Genomic DNA, 19,701 nt, shown 5'->3' with positions numbered 1-19,701 from the left:
CACTAAATCAAGTGCAACCCTTTGTTACCTACTCCGTACTTCGTACTTTATACTCACAATACGATCCGGCAAGTAACGACCTAATGTACATTAGGTTACCACTGTGGTTGCAATCACGCAACTCCCGTAGAGAGCCTATAAGCCACACTGCCGCAGTTCTGCACAACCATCTGCATCATCAGATTCCTAGCTACCTACCTACCTACCTACCTACCCACCCTACCCTACCCTAGCATTCTCCTCGATAGCTGCCCAACCAAGGTGTAACCCGGATATGCATGCTTGCGCACAATCAGTCTGGCCAACTCGGCAGACGCATGACTTGGGTTGCCTGGTCGCAATGAGGCTGCAAGCCAAGATCAAGCTGTCATGTCACCACTTGTGCTTTTTTTTTCCTCCGTTCGAGAAGATCCCCTTCATTCTCTGTTTGGCAAGGCTCGCGCTAATTGTGCCCAACCAACAACGAAACTATTTAGAGCTAGGAACATAATAAACGGCTAGCCCAACGTCTCGCTCGTCAAAAATGACGCTAAAACATGACAGACTGTGATGTCGTCGGTGGTTTTCTATCCTGATAACAGTTTTAAATGGACAGTCGACTTAAGGAAAGGAACGTCAGCGGGGACCGTGGGGTTTTCGTTCAGGTGAACAGCATGCTCCACCCCATCCGCATGCATTACATCGGACGCATCGCGATCAGCAGGCGGAGGCAGGGAAGTTGGATGAGGATGCTGTGATAGTGCTGTTCCCGTGATCAGTTATTTGCCATTTTGAACATATGTAAAATAAAAACCCTATCAGTTCCCAATACACAAGATTTAACCTTTTAAATGAAAGACCTTCCGTCAACTCAAACTTGAAATTGCGGGGTTCTTTCCATCTTCTCGTCGAACCGCCGCCAGATCACGCGGAGGCCCAAAACGAGCAGTCTCCCTCGTGCTGGTAAATCTTGCTTGTATTCGATAAATCGATCGCTTAATGGTTTTACCAAGAACTCATATTCGTTTTGAGCGCCCTAAACAAACCACTCGTGCTCCTTGTATGAGTCGAGTTGTCCCATGCTGTCAGTCAATTATCTCTGTATCAAGTTGAAGCGAAGCACTTGTTTATGTGCCACGAACCGTCGTCATTCTGCAAATTGCACACCCGAAGTGGGGTCTAGGCCGCAAAGTCCCGTTATAGGCTCCGACGGCGCACCGTGCACGACTCCAACAACTTACTCGCAGTCGGCCTGAGCGGCATGGATGCGTTACTGATCCTAGTAGAAGCTTCCCGCACGACGCCAGCCGAGTCGTCGAGTTGCCAGCGGCGACAGGGCTCGTGACATCCAATGCAAACTGCTTCTGCTGCCTTGCCCTGCATCATACCTTGCCTTGCTTACCTAGGTCAAGTAGCTTGGCTTGACAGTTCGGATACTCTTTGCCGTTCATCCCCGGCAACTTCAGTCTTTGTTTCCTTGATGACATCTCTTTTTATGTTTGCTTCTTTTTCTCTTTTTTTGTCGTCTTGCAAAGTCTCGTGAGCACGGGCTTAAAAACTTGCAAACGCCAGAAAATTTCCGATCGGGGGCTTGGGATTGGATTTCTTGTTCTTTTGTTTACTAACGGCCGCTTTTCTGCAGTCCGCGAATAGCTGATACCACTGCGACGCTACGCTACCTTGACTAGGGTCCACCGCGCGCCTTTCCAGCTGCCCATTCATTCTCCATCTCGCTTCGAGCAGTTTCTGCGACATCTCTCCCTATCTTGTCTCAAAAAGATCACGACATCTTAGTGCATAGATCAACCCAGAATCTAAAATCCACTTCCCAAAAGTCATTCGTCCCTCAACACCGGCGCGGCTTGCAGCCGACAAGCCGCATACCTCATGGCGTCGTCAAGATCGAGATCTCGCCGCAACAGCGACTTGTCTGATGCACCCTCGCCAACCGACACGCGAGCACCATCAAGGCGCGAAAATGCGCCTAGCATCAACATATCAACCCAAGACTACGGTCTTTCCGAGAGCTTCCAGTCCACCGATACGGTCCGGAGAAGACCGGAAGCTGGCTATGGTACGAGCGCCCCTCCGGTACACCCTTCTCGAGGTCTTGTGCACCGCGCCACGAACACATCGTAACGCCATGTCGGCACCGCCGGCTGGTGTTCATGTCTGACCAAATCAAAGCTAACATTGTTTTCGTTTACCACCGTGTTACAGGCAGCATGATCTCACCAACGCCTGGAAACCTGCAACCTCAAACAGAAAGCTCCACGTCCGACCGTCCTCAGGGGGGAAGTCGATCAAGCCAGTCTGTCATGAGGTCTCCAATGATAGGTGGTGACCGAGCGAGAATGAACCCCAAGAAGCCGCCCATTTCTCGTCGTGCAAGCTCTAATACGCAAGCCCCCCATCGAGGTGGAGTATTTTCTGTCGACGACGCCACAGACGAGGTTGAGGCCGACCACGCCCAACGCCAAGGCAGCTACGCCCACTCAACCACGCGAAGGCGCACCGCAGCACCTCCGACTCTGTCTAGGGTGCACTCAAGAACTAGCAATGTTGACGAGGAGGATGAAGACTCTGAACACCCGCAAACCCACTCAACCAGGCCTAGTAGCAGGGGGAACATGGACCGTCCCGATGATGACGACGAGGAGCACCTCCTAGACCTAAGCGAAGGCGGGGACGATGTCGAAGACGACCACGTTACTGAAGAGGATGATGATGGTGACCTGAGCGATGCAGAAAGCTTCACCCTCAAGGATAGGCAGCAAGCCATCAACGAAACACATCCCTTCGGTATAAGGCTATGGAAACCTGCGCTGTATAAGAAAGACCGTTCAGTCCAGAAGACGGCGGAGGGAGATATCCACTCAACGCCTGGTGGCCGTGTGAGCAGTTGGCTTTTGCTGTTCAACTTGATTTGGACCCTGTGTTTTGGATGGTGGATGGCAGCTATTGCATTCATTGGAGCCGTTGTTTGCTTCCTATTTGCGGCCGCGCCCAGCGGCCGGGAGTACGGACGCATACTCTGGGGCCTAGCAGGCTATCTATTCTACCCGTTTGGCAAGTTCATCAGTCTTGAGCAGCAGGAGGCATATCTGGATGAGGATCAGGGCGAAGGTCGCAGCATCAGCGAGTATGAGCAATGGCAGAGTGGAGACCTCGAGTACGGCCGTCTCTTCTTTGGGCCTGACCGCAACCGGTCCATCGTTGGTCGCTCGCGCAGGAGCATCGACTCGGCTCCGAGTGAGACAGATAGCCTCCTTGGACGGTCAGCTCGGAGTGCCAATCGCTCAGACTCGGATCTCCCATCCTCCAAGAGGCGCCTGTTCGGGCGCGGCAAGTGGACCATTGGCCGCGTCATTTTCTTCTTGTTCTTCTACCTCCTTCTGATGCCATCATTGTTCATCGTGTCTGGAATCTGCTGGCTTCTGGTTTTCTGGATCCCCATGGGAAAGGTAACCATGCTCTTGATAGACCACTTGAGGCGACATCCGCTGGCATTGAACTTTGGGTCGGATATCTCGCTGGCTCGTGACCCTGACGCGCCACATTCGTCAACCATAATAGTGTGCACCTACAGAGCTGTGGGCTCCAAATACTGGAAGTATACGGTGGACGGCACAAACATCTTCCTCATCAACCTCATGGCAGTTGTGCTGTTTGTTGTCCTCGACTGGCTGGTATTGGCGGGGGTGTTCCACGTGGAAAACTTCTTGACTTCGCAAGCCTTCCTGTTCGTGGCGGGACTCTTCTCCATCATCCCCTTGGCGTACTTCATTGGTCAGGCAGTCGCGTCCATCTCGGCACAGTCATCCATGGGCCTTGGCGCTGCGATCAACGCCTTCTTCTCGACAATCGTCGAGGTCTTCCTGTATTGCGTTGCGCTCAAGCAAGGCAAAGGCCAGCTTGTAGAAGGCAGCATTGTGGGCAGCATATTCGCCGGTGTGCTGTTCTTGCCCGGGCTTTCAATGTGCTTCGGTGCCATCAAACGAAAGACCCAGAGGTTCAATGCGCGCTCGGCCGGTGTGACTTCGACAATGCTTCTTTTCGCTGTCATCGGAGCCTTTGGGCCTACCTTGTTCTACCAGATATACGGCACCCACGAGCTCAACTGCCTCGACTGTGTCAGCTTTGTTGAAGGCGCTCCTCATGATCCTCGCGCACGGGATTGCAGGCGCTGCTTCTTCTCTCAAACCCCGGCTCTGGACGATCGCTTCTACCTCGAGGCCGTGCGCCCTTACTGTTACCTGGCAGCATGCATGCTTTTCTTCTCATATGTCATCGGCCTATGGTTCACACTGCGTACACATGCGGCGGTGATTTGGAACACTGAGATTGACGAGAAGAAACACGAGGATCATCCCACCTATCATCAGCCTGCTCGCTCTGTGGTGCATCCCGCCGCAGAGACCACTGGTACCGATATTCGTGATACGAATGCCTACAAGCGCATTTTGGGTCACTCCCTTAGGCAGGCTGGGTTGCACCCTCAGGACAGCATTGGCGGGTCGTCCAGCGGCACGGCTACCGGAACGACTGGCCGCGGCAACGGCTCTGCGACGACTCCACATCTAGTACCGCCCAAGGGAAGCATGTCTTCGGACCACGGAGTTCATATTCCCGGGCTTTCCGAGGCGGAGAACCAGTGCTTGGTTCAACAGGTAGCAGAGATTGCGGCTACGGCGGCTACAGTTGCTGTCCTTCCCAGGGGAACGTCTACACGCAACGTGCACACTTCTTTGCACAGGGCCTCGCAGACGCCGACTCCAGCTTTGCGAAGTGCTGCTACATTCCCCACTGAAGATGAGGCTACCGCTCATGCTCATGCAGGCCATAACGCTGCAGCCGGTGGAGGAGGACATGGGCACGATGCGCCCAACTGGAGCAGGCTCAAGTCGTCCGTCATTCTCATGGGTGCTACCGTTCTCTACGCCATCATTGCCGAAATTCTGGTCGACTCGGTCGACGTTGTACTCGAGGGCTACTCTATTGACGAGAAGTTCCTTGGAATTACCCTCTTTGCGCTTGTTCCAAACACGACCGAATTCCTGGTAAGCGAATAACCATTTGGGCGTTGGCTAGTTCTGTCTGCAGGTTACTAACATGTTTTCTTTGATTAGAATGCCATCTCGTTTGCTATGAATGGTAACATTGCACTGTCCATGGAAATCGGGTCGGCATATGCGTTGCAGGTTTGTCTACTGCAAGTACCCGCTCTGGTTCTCTATTCGGCATTCTACTCGCCAACAACACCCCCGGTTGAAGGACCAGAGGGTGATCTTGCTCACTATACATTCTCTCTTCTGTTCCCCCAATGGGACATGGTAACTGTCATTCTTTGCGTCTTCCTGCTCAGCTATATGTACGGCGAGGGGAAGAGCAACTACTTCAAGGGCAGCATCCTGCTTCTCAGCTACCTGGTCGTCATTATCGGGTTCTACTTTAGCGGCTACACTGCGGGCGCAAACGACCTTGGCATCACCAGGTTTGACAGAATGGGTGGTGATGGTGCATACGTTAGCCACACCGACACGTTCAAAACCATTGGAAGAAAGAGCAGCGGGTTTGCTTATTAACGGCCACCAATGAACGTCATCACGCTTGAGCGTGAAGTACATATCACGCGATTGTTGCCTTGCGGCTCCCGCTTGGGCGGCATGTGCACGTTTCCCAGTGGGGGCCAAGCCGGGGTGGGCACAATACCGTTCCGGCACTGATGCTTGTCGGATACGAGCACCAGTTGGAAGTTCGTTGCCTGCCTGAACGGCACATCTGGCATAGCCACCATTTGTCTGGAGGTTCTTGACGGTATCTGTCGACTATTGATTTTGATATTGGCATAGTAGCCAGTTTGATTAGCGTCTACCCTTTTTTTTTTGTGATGAAAAGGTTCCAGACGCAGGAGTGGGCTTACGAGGTTCCATCTTAGCGAACGATTGTCAAGTTGGATGTTCATTATCGTCTTGGCGGTTTCTTGCAGATTTTGCTCATACCCAGAGGTTAATGTCGTTTTTACTTGTGTTTTTAGTTGACTTTTGCGGCATGTCTCCTTGACCAGGATTTTTTGTTTGTTGTTTTTATTTTATTTTATTGCTGGAACAAATAATGCACACTATTCAGAGTTTGAGTTTGATTTGTTTTATATTTTAGTTGTATGGACTACCTCTTTCGAGCCATGTACAGGTTTTGACAAGCGATAATGGGGGCCAAAATGCGGCTGATCGGGGCTATGCTCCGGCTCGACATCAATGTCTACGATAATTGCATTGCATGCTTATTCTGAAGCTGGGTATCAAGTGACACACGCCCAAGACCCGATGCTGTGGTAAGCAGTCGCCAATGCAAATACCGTAAGTGCTTCAGAGTGCCGATGCAACCATCAACACCATCACCATTACCAACATGCAGCCCTATGGATTACGTCTGGTCATCCGACGTATTTTGGGCAATCATATATGCATACGTACAGCCGAGAAATCTCCGTTGTCGATTGCTGAGGCATCACGTTACTTACGAAATAGTTGTCATGATGGGAATTCGACCGCAGCCCGCCCCCATCCAGGCACCAAAATTTGATTTGTTGATGTTCCAAACAAGTTATCTTTTTTGGGGTTCCTCTATGCATCAAACTATGCCTTGATTACTCCGCACCATGTCGGCTCCGCCGCCCGGGGGGCCTTTTGTCGCGTATTTTTTTTTATGGGGGTTTTTTTTTTTCTCTCTCTCATGCTCGAACAAGAAACAAAGGTCTTATCGTCATGCTTTTCGTTTCCTAAAGCGGTTCCCGGTCGGTCTCCCGGAGGTAAAATAATGATCAAAAAAAAAGCCATGTGGCTTTTCGTAAAAATAAACCAATGCATCCCACCGGTGCAGCTGAACCTCACCTCCCCTCGGGCAAGCGGTCAAGAAAAAGAAGAAAACATGCATCTCATGGTAACCAAGAAAACATGTCAGCAGCATGACATGGCTGTATCGATACAAACAGTGCTCGTGAGCTTTTGGCCGGTTTCCCGGGGGTAATGGTTTTCACGATGAAAGATTCGTAATGTTCCAATGCTGACAATTCCATACGAAGCAAAAAAAAAAAAAAAAAAAAAAAAAAAAAAAAAAAAAAAAAAAAAAAAAGAACGACAAGGTCCCAAGTAACAAGAAAAAAAATCATGTAAGAATCAGAAATATGCCGGCCTGTCCGATTCTGTGTCATCATAAACTTATTTTAGTTTTTGGACATGCTCGTGACGCGATAGTCGTCAATAGGAGCGTTTCCATGCAGTGTTGGAATGATATATCCAATCTCTTTTTTGGTGTTTGCTCTACTTTTTTTTTTTTTTTTGCGCATGAGTCGCCTATGCATCTGTCACGATTATCAAGCCGTATGCTAAGATAGTAGTGCGTATTTACAAGCAATTCTAGCAACTGTTGGATTCTGACTCCACAATTCTTTCTGTAGTGGTTCTTTTTTTCTTTCTTTACGGAGTATAGGTTGTGCTTATTCACCATGACAAAAGACTACATACGATCTTTTTTGCCGAGTGTCCCCCCAATCAATTAATCGATCGACGATCTTTTTTTTTTCTTTTTTTTCTTCGGGTGACCAAATAACAACCCCGGGAAACTCCACAACCAACGTGCGCGTTTGACTCTTGTTCTGTTTCATCGGTTTGTTTTCTTTTGTTTCCACAGGATAATTCACACCGTGTTAGCTCTCCCCGTTTTTATTTTATTTTGGTTTCATTCCCTAGAATTCTGCCCTTTCGCTGCCGCCTGGAAGCTGTGCTCTTGGGTCGCCCCCACTTTTTGAGGACTAAGTCTTGTAAGGGAAAGCCTCGCATCTATTCCTACCTTACCCAGGCAAGCCAAGTTATCCCAAGACCTGGGCTGAAATTTAGATGATTACCCGCTTAGATAACCCTCATAACCCGACACAATCACGTAGTGCCGGAACAGAACGATGGGGCGGCGGGCACCGTGGTGGTGGATGAGGCTGCGCATGGAGTAACCTCGCTCCCTTTTAGGCCGTGGGTCCTCCTCCCACAAGACTGGCGGGGTGTGACGTCTGGGGGGGAGGGGGGTCTTGACTACCGACAAAAAAATAATAACGTAAGGTCCAATATCATGGTTTCTCTTTATTCCCCTGACGTTGCTTTGTGTGGGTTGATTACCTACTGATAGGTTAGGTTGCCATGTTTGAAGCTGTGGTTTATTCAGCACCCGATGGCTATGAGCCTTCTTGGCTTAGGTACCAGCGTTTTTGTGCTTCTCATCCATCTGGAGTTAGACTTTTTTTTTTCGTCACTCTATTGAGGCTATGTGATTCTTTTTGCTGCCATGGATTACCTTGTTCTTGGGTTGACTGCTTCGCCGGAGATGGTGATATATAAAGACTTGGGGATGGACCTCTCGAGTCCATGATGAAGATACATTTGCATCACAGCATCAAAAGCATCACACATCAGATACACTCGGATATATATTCCCGCCTTGGCTATCATATCACCAGTCGATCCAGCAAAAAGTGAGAAGCAACTCCATCTACATCGGCAAAACCATATATCGGGCCAACGCTCTCTACACCACATCTCACACCTAGATTTACAACAACCCCCCAACAAGATATCGAAAATGACTTGCAACTACGGCAACTACAAGTCGAGCAGCGCTGTGGCTAGGAAGCCAATGCCCTTGACTATTCTCATCATCGGTGGCAACCGTGGTATCGGCCTCGCGTTTGTGCGACAGTACGTCGCTCTCGGGTTCAACGTGTACACAACCTACCGGAAGTGCTCCGAGTCCGAAGCCCTCGAGGTTAGTTGCATCCCACCATTTCTTTTTAGATATATATCCCCAAGCTTGCTAGCATCAATGCAAGACATGTCATGAGCCATGTGGTGACCTGATACTGTGCCCCCAAAAGCTCTTTGCGTTAGAGGCCAAAAACCCCAACAACCTCAAAGTCATGACGCTTGACCTCTCGGACGAGGACTCGATCAACCAAGCTGCCGAGGACTTTGACGGGAAGCAGCTGGACGTTCTGATCAACTGCGGTGGTGAGTAGCCAAGCCCTCTTCTTTTTGTCCTTTCCTTTGTTTTTTCTCCTTTACCAAGAAAAAAAAAGTAAAAGGCCGGAGACTAACAGCAACTCCGTCCAATAAAAACAGCCGTCTGTGAGCTCAACCGCCCCGCTCTCGAGACGACAGCCGACGAGCTCATGTCCCGCTTCCGCATCAACTGCGTGGGTCCATTCCTGACGACTCGGGCCTTCCTCCCGCACCTGAAGCGCAGCAACCTTCCCGGAGGCGACCGATCGCCGCTCGTGGTCAACATGACGTCCGAGATGGCGTCCCTGACCGAGAACCGGCCGGGCAACCGTCCGGGGACGTGCCTATCGTACCGAGCCTCCAAGGCCGCGCTCAACATGACGACCGTGACGCTGGCGCGCGAGCTCGAGGACGAAGGCATCGTCTGCGTCGCGCTGAGCCCGGGCAGGTGCGTCACCAAGATGGCAAAGTGGAGGGGATTGATGGACCCGGCCGAGAGCGTCGAGGTCATGATCGGAGTCATCGACTCGTTGCGGTTTGATGACAGTGCAAAGTTTCTCAACTTTGATGGGAGGTCTATTGCTTGGTGAAAGAAGAGGTTGGGTGGGGGTCTTGGTGGTGTATTGCAGTGTTGTGAAGTTTATTGTTTTGTTATTCTGTCGTTTGTTTTTCGTCTCTCATTTGGCTTCTTTCTTTCTTGTCTCTCTTTTATCACTCTCTTTTGTTGGCCTTTTTCTTCTTGATCTGTCTTTTGACAGTTGTATAACAACATCTTGGCATAGATATCTAGACGCAAGGATGTATCATTAGATTCATATATATACTGATAGGTTATTTGTCATTTCCTTATTTGATCTTTTGGTTTATGATTTGACTGTTATCCGGTGAGAGAGCCCCCGAAGACCCTGTTCAAACCTAGACAGGGGCAATCCATAGTACGGTATTCCGCAATGTCAGTCATTGGAGCCACTAAAGCCAGGATATTCAGGTCTTACACAACTCGTCCCAAAAATTCAGTCAACACGGAAGGTTGCTAGAGTTACTTGAAGCATAATCGTTATTTGCAAATGTGTATCTGCTCATCGCCAAGTATTAGCTTTTACGGTAAGCTTTTTGCCCGCCTCTAGGTGAATCAACGTGTTTTTGTCCGCGGGCGCCGAGATACACCGACCCAGTTAGGTCTGACAATACGCTGGATGACGTTGCTTTTTTGCTGCTTGTGAGTTAGTTGTTCAATCCGAGATTACCTGCAAACTATTTCAGTCGGCAAAATACGACCTCCAGAGGGCTTGTTTGAGATTTAAATTAATCGGCGGGCGTTTTTTTCCAAAAATATATCATTTCTTACAAGGACCGGCGTCCGAACGTCCCGTCCCGTTGGTTAGGCGGTTGAAAACTTCAGGGTGCTGGTGGAACCAAAAAAACAAAGAAAAAAGAAAACTGACACATGAAAACATGGAGTTCCATGACCGCATCGGGGCCCGCGGGTGGCTTTCATAGTAGCGTCATGTCGATGCCCGAAAGTCTTACGGGGATGATCCTAGCGTGGCTTCCCACCCATGCAGACTCAACGGTCAGGAACCCGCGGACACCTAACCTTAGCAACACATTCATGGTTCATTGTCAGTCAAGGATGGGGGGGAAAAAAAAAAGAAAAACACATGCTTCATGGCAGTATGGACAAAAAAAATCAAAAAAATCCAAGGGCCAAGGGTATTATTCGTCACCGTCTAACTCGGTGTCCGCGAACAGCGTTTGCTTGGCTTTCGCAAATGACCCGCTTCGCTCCCGAAGGCGCCTTGCTTTCTATTTTGCTTGGCTTTCAAGGGATAGACGCTGTTAGCAAGAACGAAATGTTACTATTTTTTGTTGTCTACAGTAGAATGGGTAGTTTTTTATAAAACCACAATCCCCGCGATTTCCCAGCTCCTTGGAATCTGATCAGCATGGTTCATTCAATTCAAGACAACTTGTTCATCTGAAAGTTGAGATTTACAAGTCAAAAATTTCAAAATCGTCTTTTCTTCCCCTTCCCAAAGAAGCGGTGTTAAAACTTTGGGAGAAGGCATCATAGACATGATGGATTCCGCAGCTGTAGGGCGCAGCCCCAGCACCGAAAAACTCTCATCCAGAAAGGCTTCAGTGGGTGTAGCATCCAGTCAGTCTGTAGAGGCTGCCAGCGGCAAAGATGAAGAAGCAGCGGATGGAAGTTTTAAGAGCTTCGTCGTAAGTTGACACCAATGCAGCCACAATAACAACTACCGATACTGACCTATCAAAACAACTCTCCAGAGGATATTCACCTTTGCGAGGCGTATCGACTACATCACACTATCAGCAGCGCTCCTGGCGTCGTTCGTATCCGGAACTGCTATGGCCATGACGAACCTCGTCCTGGGCCAATTCGTCAACATCCTTGGAGATTTCACCACGGGAGCATCCTCTCCAGAGCATTTCAGGGCCGTTACGGGCGAGTACGCATTGCGCTTCGTCTACATCGGAATCGCCCGCCTGGTCGGGGTTTACCTATACGCCACGCTGTCGACCTATGCCGCATACCATACCACGCGGAACCTTCGCCACGCGTACCTGCGCGCGGCGCTGTCTCAAGAGGTGGCATTCTTCGACCGCGGCACCGCCGGGTCCATCTCTGCGCAGGCCACCTCCAATGGCAAGCTCATCCAGTCGGGCATCGCCGAGAAGCTCGGCACGGTGTTCCAGGCGCTGGCCACTTTTGTTGCATCATTCATCATCGCCTTCATCGCCAACTGGAAGCTGACATTGATTTTAACATGCATTGCTCCGGCTCTGCTCATCGTCATGGGAATCGTGGCCGGCGCGGATAGCAAGGTCGAGGCCCAGATGTTGAAGGTACAGGCCCAAGGGGCAAGTTTTGCAGAGACCATCCTCTCGAGCGCCCGAAACGTGCACGCCTTCAGCCTTCGTGCTCGTTTGATGCATCGGTTCGACGAATACCTCGGAAAAGCCCACCGTCTAGGCAATAAGAAAAACGCCATTTATGGAGCGTTTTTCAGCGCCGAGTATACGATTGTCTATTTGGGTCTTGGTCTGGCCTTTTGGCAGGGACTGAACTTGGTTGCCAGAGGCGATGTCCCCAACGTTGGGGTGGTCTTTACGTACGTCGTCCGCCTGTCATACTCCTAGCTGTCTTGTTTTTGAGAAGAAGAAAAAAAAAAAAAAAAAAAAAGCTAACCGGTGAGGTGCCCTGATATCTACAGCGTGATGATGTGTGTCATTACTGGTACAATCTCAATCACCGCTGTTGCTCCCTCAACAATAGCTTTCACCAGGGCCGCTTCGGGAGCCGCTGAGCTGTTTCGGCTTATCGACCGGACCTCGGAAATCGACCCCTTTGACAAGTCTGGCGAGAGGCCAACAGAAATTGAAGGTTCCCTCGAGTTTGACGGTGTAACATTCGCGTATCCGACTCGTCCTGGTATCAATGTGTTGAAGGACTTTTCCTTGCACATTCCGGCTGGAAAGGTGACAGCTTTGGTGGTAAGTGCTGCTTCGTAAACAAGTCGCCATACAGTCTGTTGCAGCAGTTTTCTAACGTGGTACTGCAGGGCATGAGTGGCTCGGGCAAGTCTACTTGCATCGGCCTCATCGAGAGATGGTATAACCCAGCCACCGGAGCCGTCAAACTCGACGGCCGGCCCATCAACGAACTCAACCTGAACTGGCTGCGCACAAATGTCCGGTTGGTTCAGCAAGAACCTGTGCTCTTCAACGGAACCGTCTTTGAAAACATTGCAAACGGACTGGTAGGAACGCCACTGGAGAAAGCATCACCGGCAGAGCAAAAAGAGAGCATCGAGAGGGCGGCCGCGACGGCCTTTGCACACGATTTCATCATGACCCTGCCAGAGGGCTACCAGACGCGCATCGGAGAGCGTGGTGGTCTTCTTTCCGGTGGCCAGAAGCAAAGGATCGCGATTGCCAGGAGTATCGTCTCGGACCCTAGGATCCTGCTGCTCGACGAAGCGACGAGCGCGCTCGACCCGCACGCAGAAGGCATAGTACAGCAAGCTCTCGACAACGCATCGCGCGAGCGTACCACGGTGGTCATCGCCCACAAGCTTGCCACCATTCGCGGGGCGGACAACATTGTGGTCATGGCCAAGGGCGAGATCGTTGAGCAGGGTACCCACGACGAGCTGTTGGCCCGCGGCGAGGCCGGCGCGTATTTCCGCATGGTGCAGGCGCAGAGGCTTTCCAAGATGTCGGACGCGTCGGAAGATGATGATGGTGGGGCGGAGGGTGCTACCGGAAAATCTATAGTCAGTTCTGACTACGAGGAAAAGAAACAAGCTGATGTTGTTGAGGATGATGCCGTGATGGATGATGTGACGCAGATGCAGTCCGTCGTCAGGTTCAAGACAACCGAGCGCGAGCATGCCACGGCTTTGCAGAACCGCGAGGATTTTGAGCTGTACCCACGCTCTGGTTTTGTCCGCACGGTTATCAAGCTGATCGCTGACAGTCCAGAGCTGAAGTGGGTGTATACTGTGGCGCTCATAACATGCATCAGCGGAGGTAAGTCATGATGCTCATTGCGCTGGAAGCCCCTGGGAAGGATCTGTCCCCTCATCCCCACCCCCCAAGATATAACTCTGCTAACGTGCCCCTAAATAACGCGAAACAGGCTCCCTTATTATTGTCCAAGCTATTATCCTGGCTATGGCACTCGATGTATTCAACGCCAAAGACCTGACAGCGGCCTTGCCACGTGGAAACTTCCTCGCCTCGATGTTTGTAGCTCTCGCCGCGGCAAGTTTCTTGTCGTGGTTCGGGAACGGCTTCACCACCAACATCATAGCACAAACCCTCAGCCGCAAGGTCAGACGCACACTACTCGACGGCTACCTACGACAAGACTTGCAATTCTTCGACCGGGATGAGAACACCGTTGGAGCCCTGACGGCCCGGCTCGACTCGCACCCGCAATCGGTCCTCGAGCTCATGGGGTTCAACCTCGGCATCATGCTGAGCGCGGTGGTCAGCGTCGTCGGGTCGTCGATCCTGGCCATCGCGGTATCGTGGAAGCTGGGCCTGGTCGGCGTGTTTGCGGGCCTGCCTCCGCTGCTGGTGGCGGGCTGGCTGCGCATCCGGCTCGAGTCCAGGATGGACAACACGGCAGACGCTAGGTTTTCCAACAGCGCATCGCTGGCTTCCGAATCCATCATGGCCATACGCACGATTTCTTCTCTTGCGACCGAGGAGGCAGTGCTCCAAAAGTACACGGCTGAGCTGGACAGGGCTACGTCGTCGTTGAAGAGGCCATTGCTTTTCGTCATGATATGGTTCGCTTTCACCCAAGCAGCAGAGTATTTTGTACTTGCGCTTGGCTTTTGGTACGTTCTCTGCCATGACTTTTACGTCGTCTCAAGGCGATGCATGCTAACTATCTCTTCGCCAGGTATGGTGCCCGCCTCATGTCCTTTGGTGAGGCGACATTCTACCAATTCTTCGTCGCCTTTATTGGAGTCTTCTTTGCTGGCCAACAAGCCGGTATCTTATTTAGTTTCTCCAGCAGTTTCACCAAAGCTCTACACGCAGCCAACTACTACTTTTGGATCAAGAACCTCGAGCCGACAATCCGTGAAACCAAGGAAAACCGCAACAGCGGACCAAAGGACAAGGTCAGCTCGATCGAGCTCGACCAAGTCAAGTTCGCTTACCCACTTAGGCCAGACAACAAAATCCTCCGAGGCGTATCACTGGAGGTGAAGCCAGGTTCTTTTGTAGCCCTGGTCGGCGCATCCGGCTGCGGTAAATCCACAGCCATGGCCCTCCTGGAGAGGTTCTACGACCCATCAAAGGGCAAAATAATCATCGACGGCGCGGACGAGCTGCGCGAGCTCAACCCCAGGCTGTACAGACAACACGTCTCTCTGGTGCAGCAAGAGCCCACGCTGTACCCGGGCTCGATCCGGGACAACGTGGCGTACGGTGTGGACGTGGCCGACGACCAACTAGCGCAGGGCAACCATGACAGCGGCCCCAACGCAGTGTCGGACGAACAAATCGAGGCGGCGCTGCGGGCGGCCAACGCATGGGACTTTGTGTGCTCGCTGCCCGAGGGCACGGCCACGGTGTGCGGCACGTCGGGCAGCCAGCTGTCGGGCGGCCAGCGGCAGCGCATCGCCATCGCGCGCGCCCTCGTCCGCGACCCGCGCGTGCTCCTGCTCGACGAGGCCACCAGCGCGCTCGACACCGAGTCGGAGAAGGTGGTGCAGGCGGCCCTGGCCGAGGCGGCGCGGGCCGGCGGCCGCATCACCGTCGCCGTGGCGCACCGTCTCTCCACCGTGCGCGACGCCGACCTCATTTGCGTCTTTTACGCCGGAAGGATCGCCGAGGCCGGCACGCACGAGGAGCTGTTGGCAAAGGGAGGGATGTATACCAAGATGTGTGAGGCGCAGAGCCTTGATCGGAAGGCTTGAATAATATGAGTCTCTTTTTTTTTTTCCCTCCCCTCCTTCTTCTTTCTTATCTTTTGTCTATGATGAGGGGTTTGAAGATACCTACTCATTTGGGATACAGTACATATTTTTTGTAATATTCGATTCTACATGCTGTAAATATTACGGTTACAGAAGAGCGTGGGAATTATAGGAATTAGAGAGCTTCCAATAGCAATTTTGTAGAACATCATACATATTCATTGCATAATGAATCCTTCAAGGCTTCCTTGGCGATTATGGTCTCCCCTTTGCATTGATCACACGACTGCAACTTGAAGATAGAAATCTGGGACTCTGACAAGTTCGACTTGGTTTTTTTGTATCATATTTTGCCCCCTGCCCTGCCCAGGCTCGGACTATTTTGACAATTTGCGGGCCGTCGGCAAATATCCGAATTCAGGAAGGAAAAAAAATCTCATCTTTAGCTGACCACCCTCTTTATGTTTTAAGGTCCAAGCTGCTGCCATCACTAACTACTTAACCAGAATGGCCTGGACCATCAAAACAACTTTCATTCTTGGCCTATGTATGTTTAGTGGCGAGTCGACGAAGAATGTCTGGCCAAAAAGAACTGCCTAGTCTCGGCTGCTGCCTTGAGCAGGCGATTGGGGCAGACGATCAGCGGAATATGCTTGGGGAGGCTGTGGTACAACGACAAGATGACTTGAAGAAAATGAGCGACACTTTTGATGTAACGCTAATGCTGACAGTGGAGCTTTGAAAAAAATGGCGTGGGGGCTGAGCAGGAGCCATATGCTTGTTCATATTCAAACGCAGGACGTTTTTTCCTCCAAGCTCCACTTGTTGACTGCTTATTTGCTCTTACCAAGCAAGGGAAGAAAAAAAAAAAAAACCATGGCCTCGATATATTTTATCGTAGTAGGTACTCGCATTCCCTGGAACCTCCTCTCCCGGTACCGGACCCACAAAAGGAGGATTGTGGACGAACCGGATCGACGGGAGCGTGTTCGTATAATTGAAAGAGGATCGATATAGCAATGAGTGTCTGCGATGATGGGGAAATACAACCCACAAGCACTCCTTCGATAAATTCCTACCCTCGCACCTGCAGAGCAAGTAGGAAAACAGTCGCGTTGCACCACCATGGTTGTTGTGTTATTGTCCCTTTAGAACTAGTCGAGAATTTGTTGATCCTGGCTTTGTCCGTCGTTTGAAGCACTACGGCAAAGCGAGTATCCTTCCGGTACATTGTCGGGAAGTTCCACTTCCAGTGCCAAACCGTGCTGTGGCACAGCGTTACCCAACAGGTCTATTCGCTTTCGTCCACCCTGACAATATGTAGATCTTGGCCGTTTCCAGGATCGGGGAAGGGAAAATAGGCAAGGTGAGCTAAGAAAGCATCATACTAGACTGGTTCTTAGTTGGGTAATTCAAATTAGCAATAAACATATCTTCATGGGTGCTTGTGGATTCACGGCGTTATTAATGTTTGTACACCGTAACAGTTCTGGTGAAATCTGGCAGAATTCCAGGTGTTTTTGAATTGCTGAAATATCACTCTGTACGTATTTCCGTACGGTTGCATTCGCCTTTTTACACCAAAAGAAGAAAAGGATCCAAGTCTTGGGATCATTCTTTTTCGTTCAAGTGCTCGATCCTAAAAATGCCAAGAGGCACTAGCAAGGACCCCTGGCATAATGGGCGCTAAAACCAAGCGTTGCGTCTATTGCAAAGGCCCCACCATAGGCAAAGCTGATGTGCGGACTCTCACCTTAATGCGGTTCTCGACAGCTTGGCGTAAGAGAAGACGAACATCGTTGCCGGGCCTGGCCGTATCAATTTCCCCTGTCTTGCAGCCGACATCCGCGGTGCATTTGGGTATTGTACCGGTGCCATGCTTTGGATTATGAGATGGATCGTTACTGAAAGTCGCTATGTTGTCTGACCGTGAAGATCGAATGCCTCAAACCTATCGCTCACCACGGTCTGCATGCACTTCAAGCGTGACAGCCGGAAAATGGACTTGCCAAGTACCGCCACTGCTATTCTGGCACAGCAAGGAAGTACCTGCCTGCAGCCATTCATCGCCCAAAGCTGACCACCCAATCCCACCTCAACACGCGAATGTGGAATAGCTTCAGGCAGGGGGCCGGGACGGGAAAGATACTCCGTATTATAGTTGAGCACCCTCTCAGGCCTTTTCTCCCTCACAGCCCTGTGCAAGGTAGGCGGCAAGGCGAGTAGTCAGATTTGATTTCCATCCCGGCCCCGCACAAATCCGTTCAACCTTGCTGGGCTACACTACCTCTTTCCTTTTTCTCCCTTGTTTGGTTTATTTTTGAGCAACCTGAAAGTTCCAACGCCTATTGATGTTTATTTTCCCCCGCCATCTTTTTTTGCTGTTCATTGCATTTGCGTCCAACTCGCCTCCCGGCTGATTGATACTGAAGAGAGTAAACGTGTGACAAAAATAAACTCGTGATAATCGAGTTCGGGAGGACAACAATAATCAAGCCGACGACTGTTGTGACACAAACAAAAAAAAAAAAAAGGGAACAAAAGCCAACAGCCAAGAAATCAACTGCCCACAATGTCAAAGTTCGACCCGAACGGATGGTACGCCATCTCGGAGACGCGGGTGGACAAGACCAACAAGGACCTCAAGAACTCCCTCCAGCTCACCGCCGATGGGATGCGCGTGTTCGCGATAGCCGACGACCTCAACTGGCAGCTCCACCCGGTCGACGACAAGAAGCCCGGGAGGTACGTGCTGCGCAGCTTCAAGGCCGGGGTCGAGAAGCAGCTGGCCGCCTGCCGCGTCCCCGCAGAGAAGGACTCGAGCAGGACTCGCGCCTGCTTGGAGCCGGCTGCGTCCGACGAGTCGCAGCAGTGGGACATTTCCGACTGGGGGGACGGCACATACAAGATCCAGTCCGTCGCCAACGGCACAAAGTACTGGCTGGATGTGCACCCGGGGGCGGATGTACATCTATCCAGCATCGAGGAGACGTCTGATAACAAGCGCGAGGCGCAGCACTGGGTTTTGTCGAGCAGGTTTCCCGTCAACGACGATAGGTATTCGACTTTGTATTCGCAGCAGCAGTCAACGGTATGTTTAATATTAGTTGGAGATGGCTGATGGCCCTTGCACTACCCGAATCATGTCTCAAAAAAGGAAAAAAGGAAACAAGCTTTCCTCCTAGGAGACTAGGATCTCGAGCTTGTTAACCAGAACCATCATTGACCATGTCCATTTCAACCTCAACAGATCGCCCCAGCATCAACAACAACAACCGGAACCTTCACAAGAACGACACCGACGCCATCCGCAACAGCAACGGACGGCACCGCCGCCGGCTCCACGGATGGAGGATCAGTTTCAAATTCACAGGCGGAGCAGTCCAGCAGTGGCGGACTCTCGACAGCCGCCGCGGCAGGAGTCGGTGTGGGCGTCACCCTGGCGGTGCTCGCGGCCGTGATTACTCTTTTGATCTTTTGGTGGAAGCGGAGGCAGGCCGCCGCTGGAGGCCCCGCCGGGCCCGGCGAGAAGGAGGCGCTCAACTACTCGGGCTCGCCGCAGCCGCCGTCCAGCGGCATCGCACCCGGAACCGGAGGTGTGGGCTCACATGGCTACTACAGCGGCAAAAATGTAAACTCGGAAACGGTTGGGGGCTGGCCACAACAGCAGCAGCAGCAAAGCGCCGTGGCGTCGCCAGAGTCTGGAGGCTACTACTACCAGGACCAGGCAAAGTCGCCGCAGTCGCATGTCAATACCCCGGCGACTTATACTTCCAACTTGCATGAAGCCCCAGTAGCTACGACGGTTGTCCACGAGGCGCCAGGTCCGAACATGCCTGCTGAAATGGACGGCACTGGGAGGCAGAATGTGGGTTACCGGCCATGACGATGATGGTTGTCTGGGTCTTGTTCGATCTATTCATGTATCTCATTGTCATTTGACTTTTCTCCTTATTTTTGGGTACAGGATAGCTCTATTTCTCATGTAATTAAAACCAAGCGGTGATTTTAGATACACAACTTTTCATTCTTTCGATTGTCACAACATATTCTGCACTGTTTAGCTGTGTTAAAAGATAACGGCTTTAACCATGATGACCTGGCATCTCATGCTGTCTGTTCATGTACAGCTTCACATTCAGGTACCTAAAGGACGGGAGAAGACATTTACTCACAATCATTACTGCACATAGATCAGGACTAGCCACTGC

General features: G+C 51.3%; 4 protein-coding genes across 4 annotated transcripts; all 4 read left to right on the top strand.

Annotated features, from left to right (window-relative positions):
• The first annotated feature begins 258 nt into the window (after window positions 1-258).
• PgNI_04138 (uncharacterized protein) lies at window positions 259-6,232 on the top strand. Its single transcript, XM_031124189.1, has 3 exons — window positions 259-2,053; window positions 2,200-5,039; window positions 5,109-6,232. Exons 1-3 carry the CDS (start codon window positions 1,867-1,869, stop codon window positions 5,562-5,564), a joined length of 3,483 nt encoding a protein of 1,160 aa, XP_030985419.1. The 5' UTR covers window positions 259-1,866; the 3' UTR covers window positions 5,565-6,232.
• A 2,378-nt stretch (window positions 6,233-8,610) lies between these two features.
• On the top strand, window positions 8,611-9,616 carry PgNI_04137 (uncharacterized protein; the record flags this gene model as incomplete). The annotated part of the gene is made up of 3 exons (XM_031124188.1): window positions 8,611-8,793; window positions 8,903-9,035; window positions 9,147-9,616. 3 exons carry the CDS (start codon window positions 8,611-8,613, stop codon window positions 9,614-9,616), a joined length of 786 nt encoding a protein of 261 aa, XP_030985414.1.
• A 1,294-nt stretch (window positions 9,617-10,910) lies between these two features.
• PgNI_04136 (uncharacterized protein) lies at window positions 10,911-15,490 on the top strand (the record flags this gene model as incomplete). The annotated part of the gene is made up of 6 exons (XM_031124187.1): window positions 10,911-11,252; window positions 11,319-12,163; window positions 12,266-12,545; window positions 12,614-13,583; window positions 13,693-14,401; window positions 14,467-15,490. Exons 1-6 carry the CDS (start codon window positions 11,103-11,105, stop codon window positions 15,488-15,490), a joined length of 3,978 nt encoding a protein of 1,325 aa, XP_030985415.1. The 5' UTR covers window positions 10,911-11,102.
• Window positions 15,491-18,062: 2,572 nt separating this feature from the next.
• On the top strand, window positions 18,063-19,376 carry PgNI_04135 (uncharacterized protein; the record flags this gene model as incomplete). Its single annotated transcript, XM_031124186.1, has 2 exons — window positions 18,063-18,581; window positions 18,741-19,376. 2 exons carry the CDS (start codon window positions 18,063-18,065, stop codon window positions 19,374-19,376), a joined length of 1,155 nt encoding a protein of 384 aa, XP_030985416.1.
• Window positions 19,377-19,701: the final 325 nt, after the last annotated feature.

The sequence above is a fragment of the Pyricularia grisea genome, assembly GCF_004355905.1.
Source record: "Pyricularia grisea strain NI907 chromosome Unknown Pyricularia_grisea_NI907_Scaffold_2, whole genome shotgun sequence".
In the NCBI taxonomy this organism is placed as follows: Eukaryota; Fungi; Ascomycota; class Sordariomycetes; order Magnaporthales; family Pyriculariaceae; genus Pyricularia; species Pyricularia grisea.
The sequence above is the reverse complement of the archived record's forward strand: the minus strand, read 5'-3'. Positions and strand labels throughout refer to the sequence as shown.

Coding starts and splice junctions, on each gene's coding strand:
- PgNI_04138 (XM_031124189.1), top strand. CDS start 1,867: ATGGCGTCGTCAAGATCGAGATCTCGCCGCAACAGCGACTTGTCTGAT. Junction 2,054..2,199: donor AAGACCGGAAGCTGGCTATG/GTACGAGCGCCC, acceptor ACCGTGTTACAG/GCAGCATGATCTCACCAACG. Junction 5,040..5,108: donor CAAACACGACCGAATTCCTG/GTAAGCGAATAA, acceptor TTCTTTGATTAG/AATGCCATCTCGTTTGCTAT.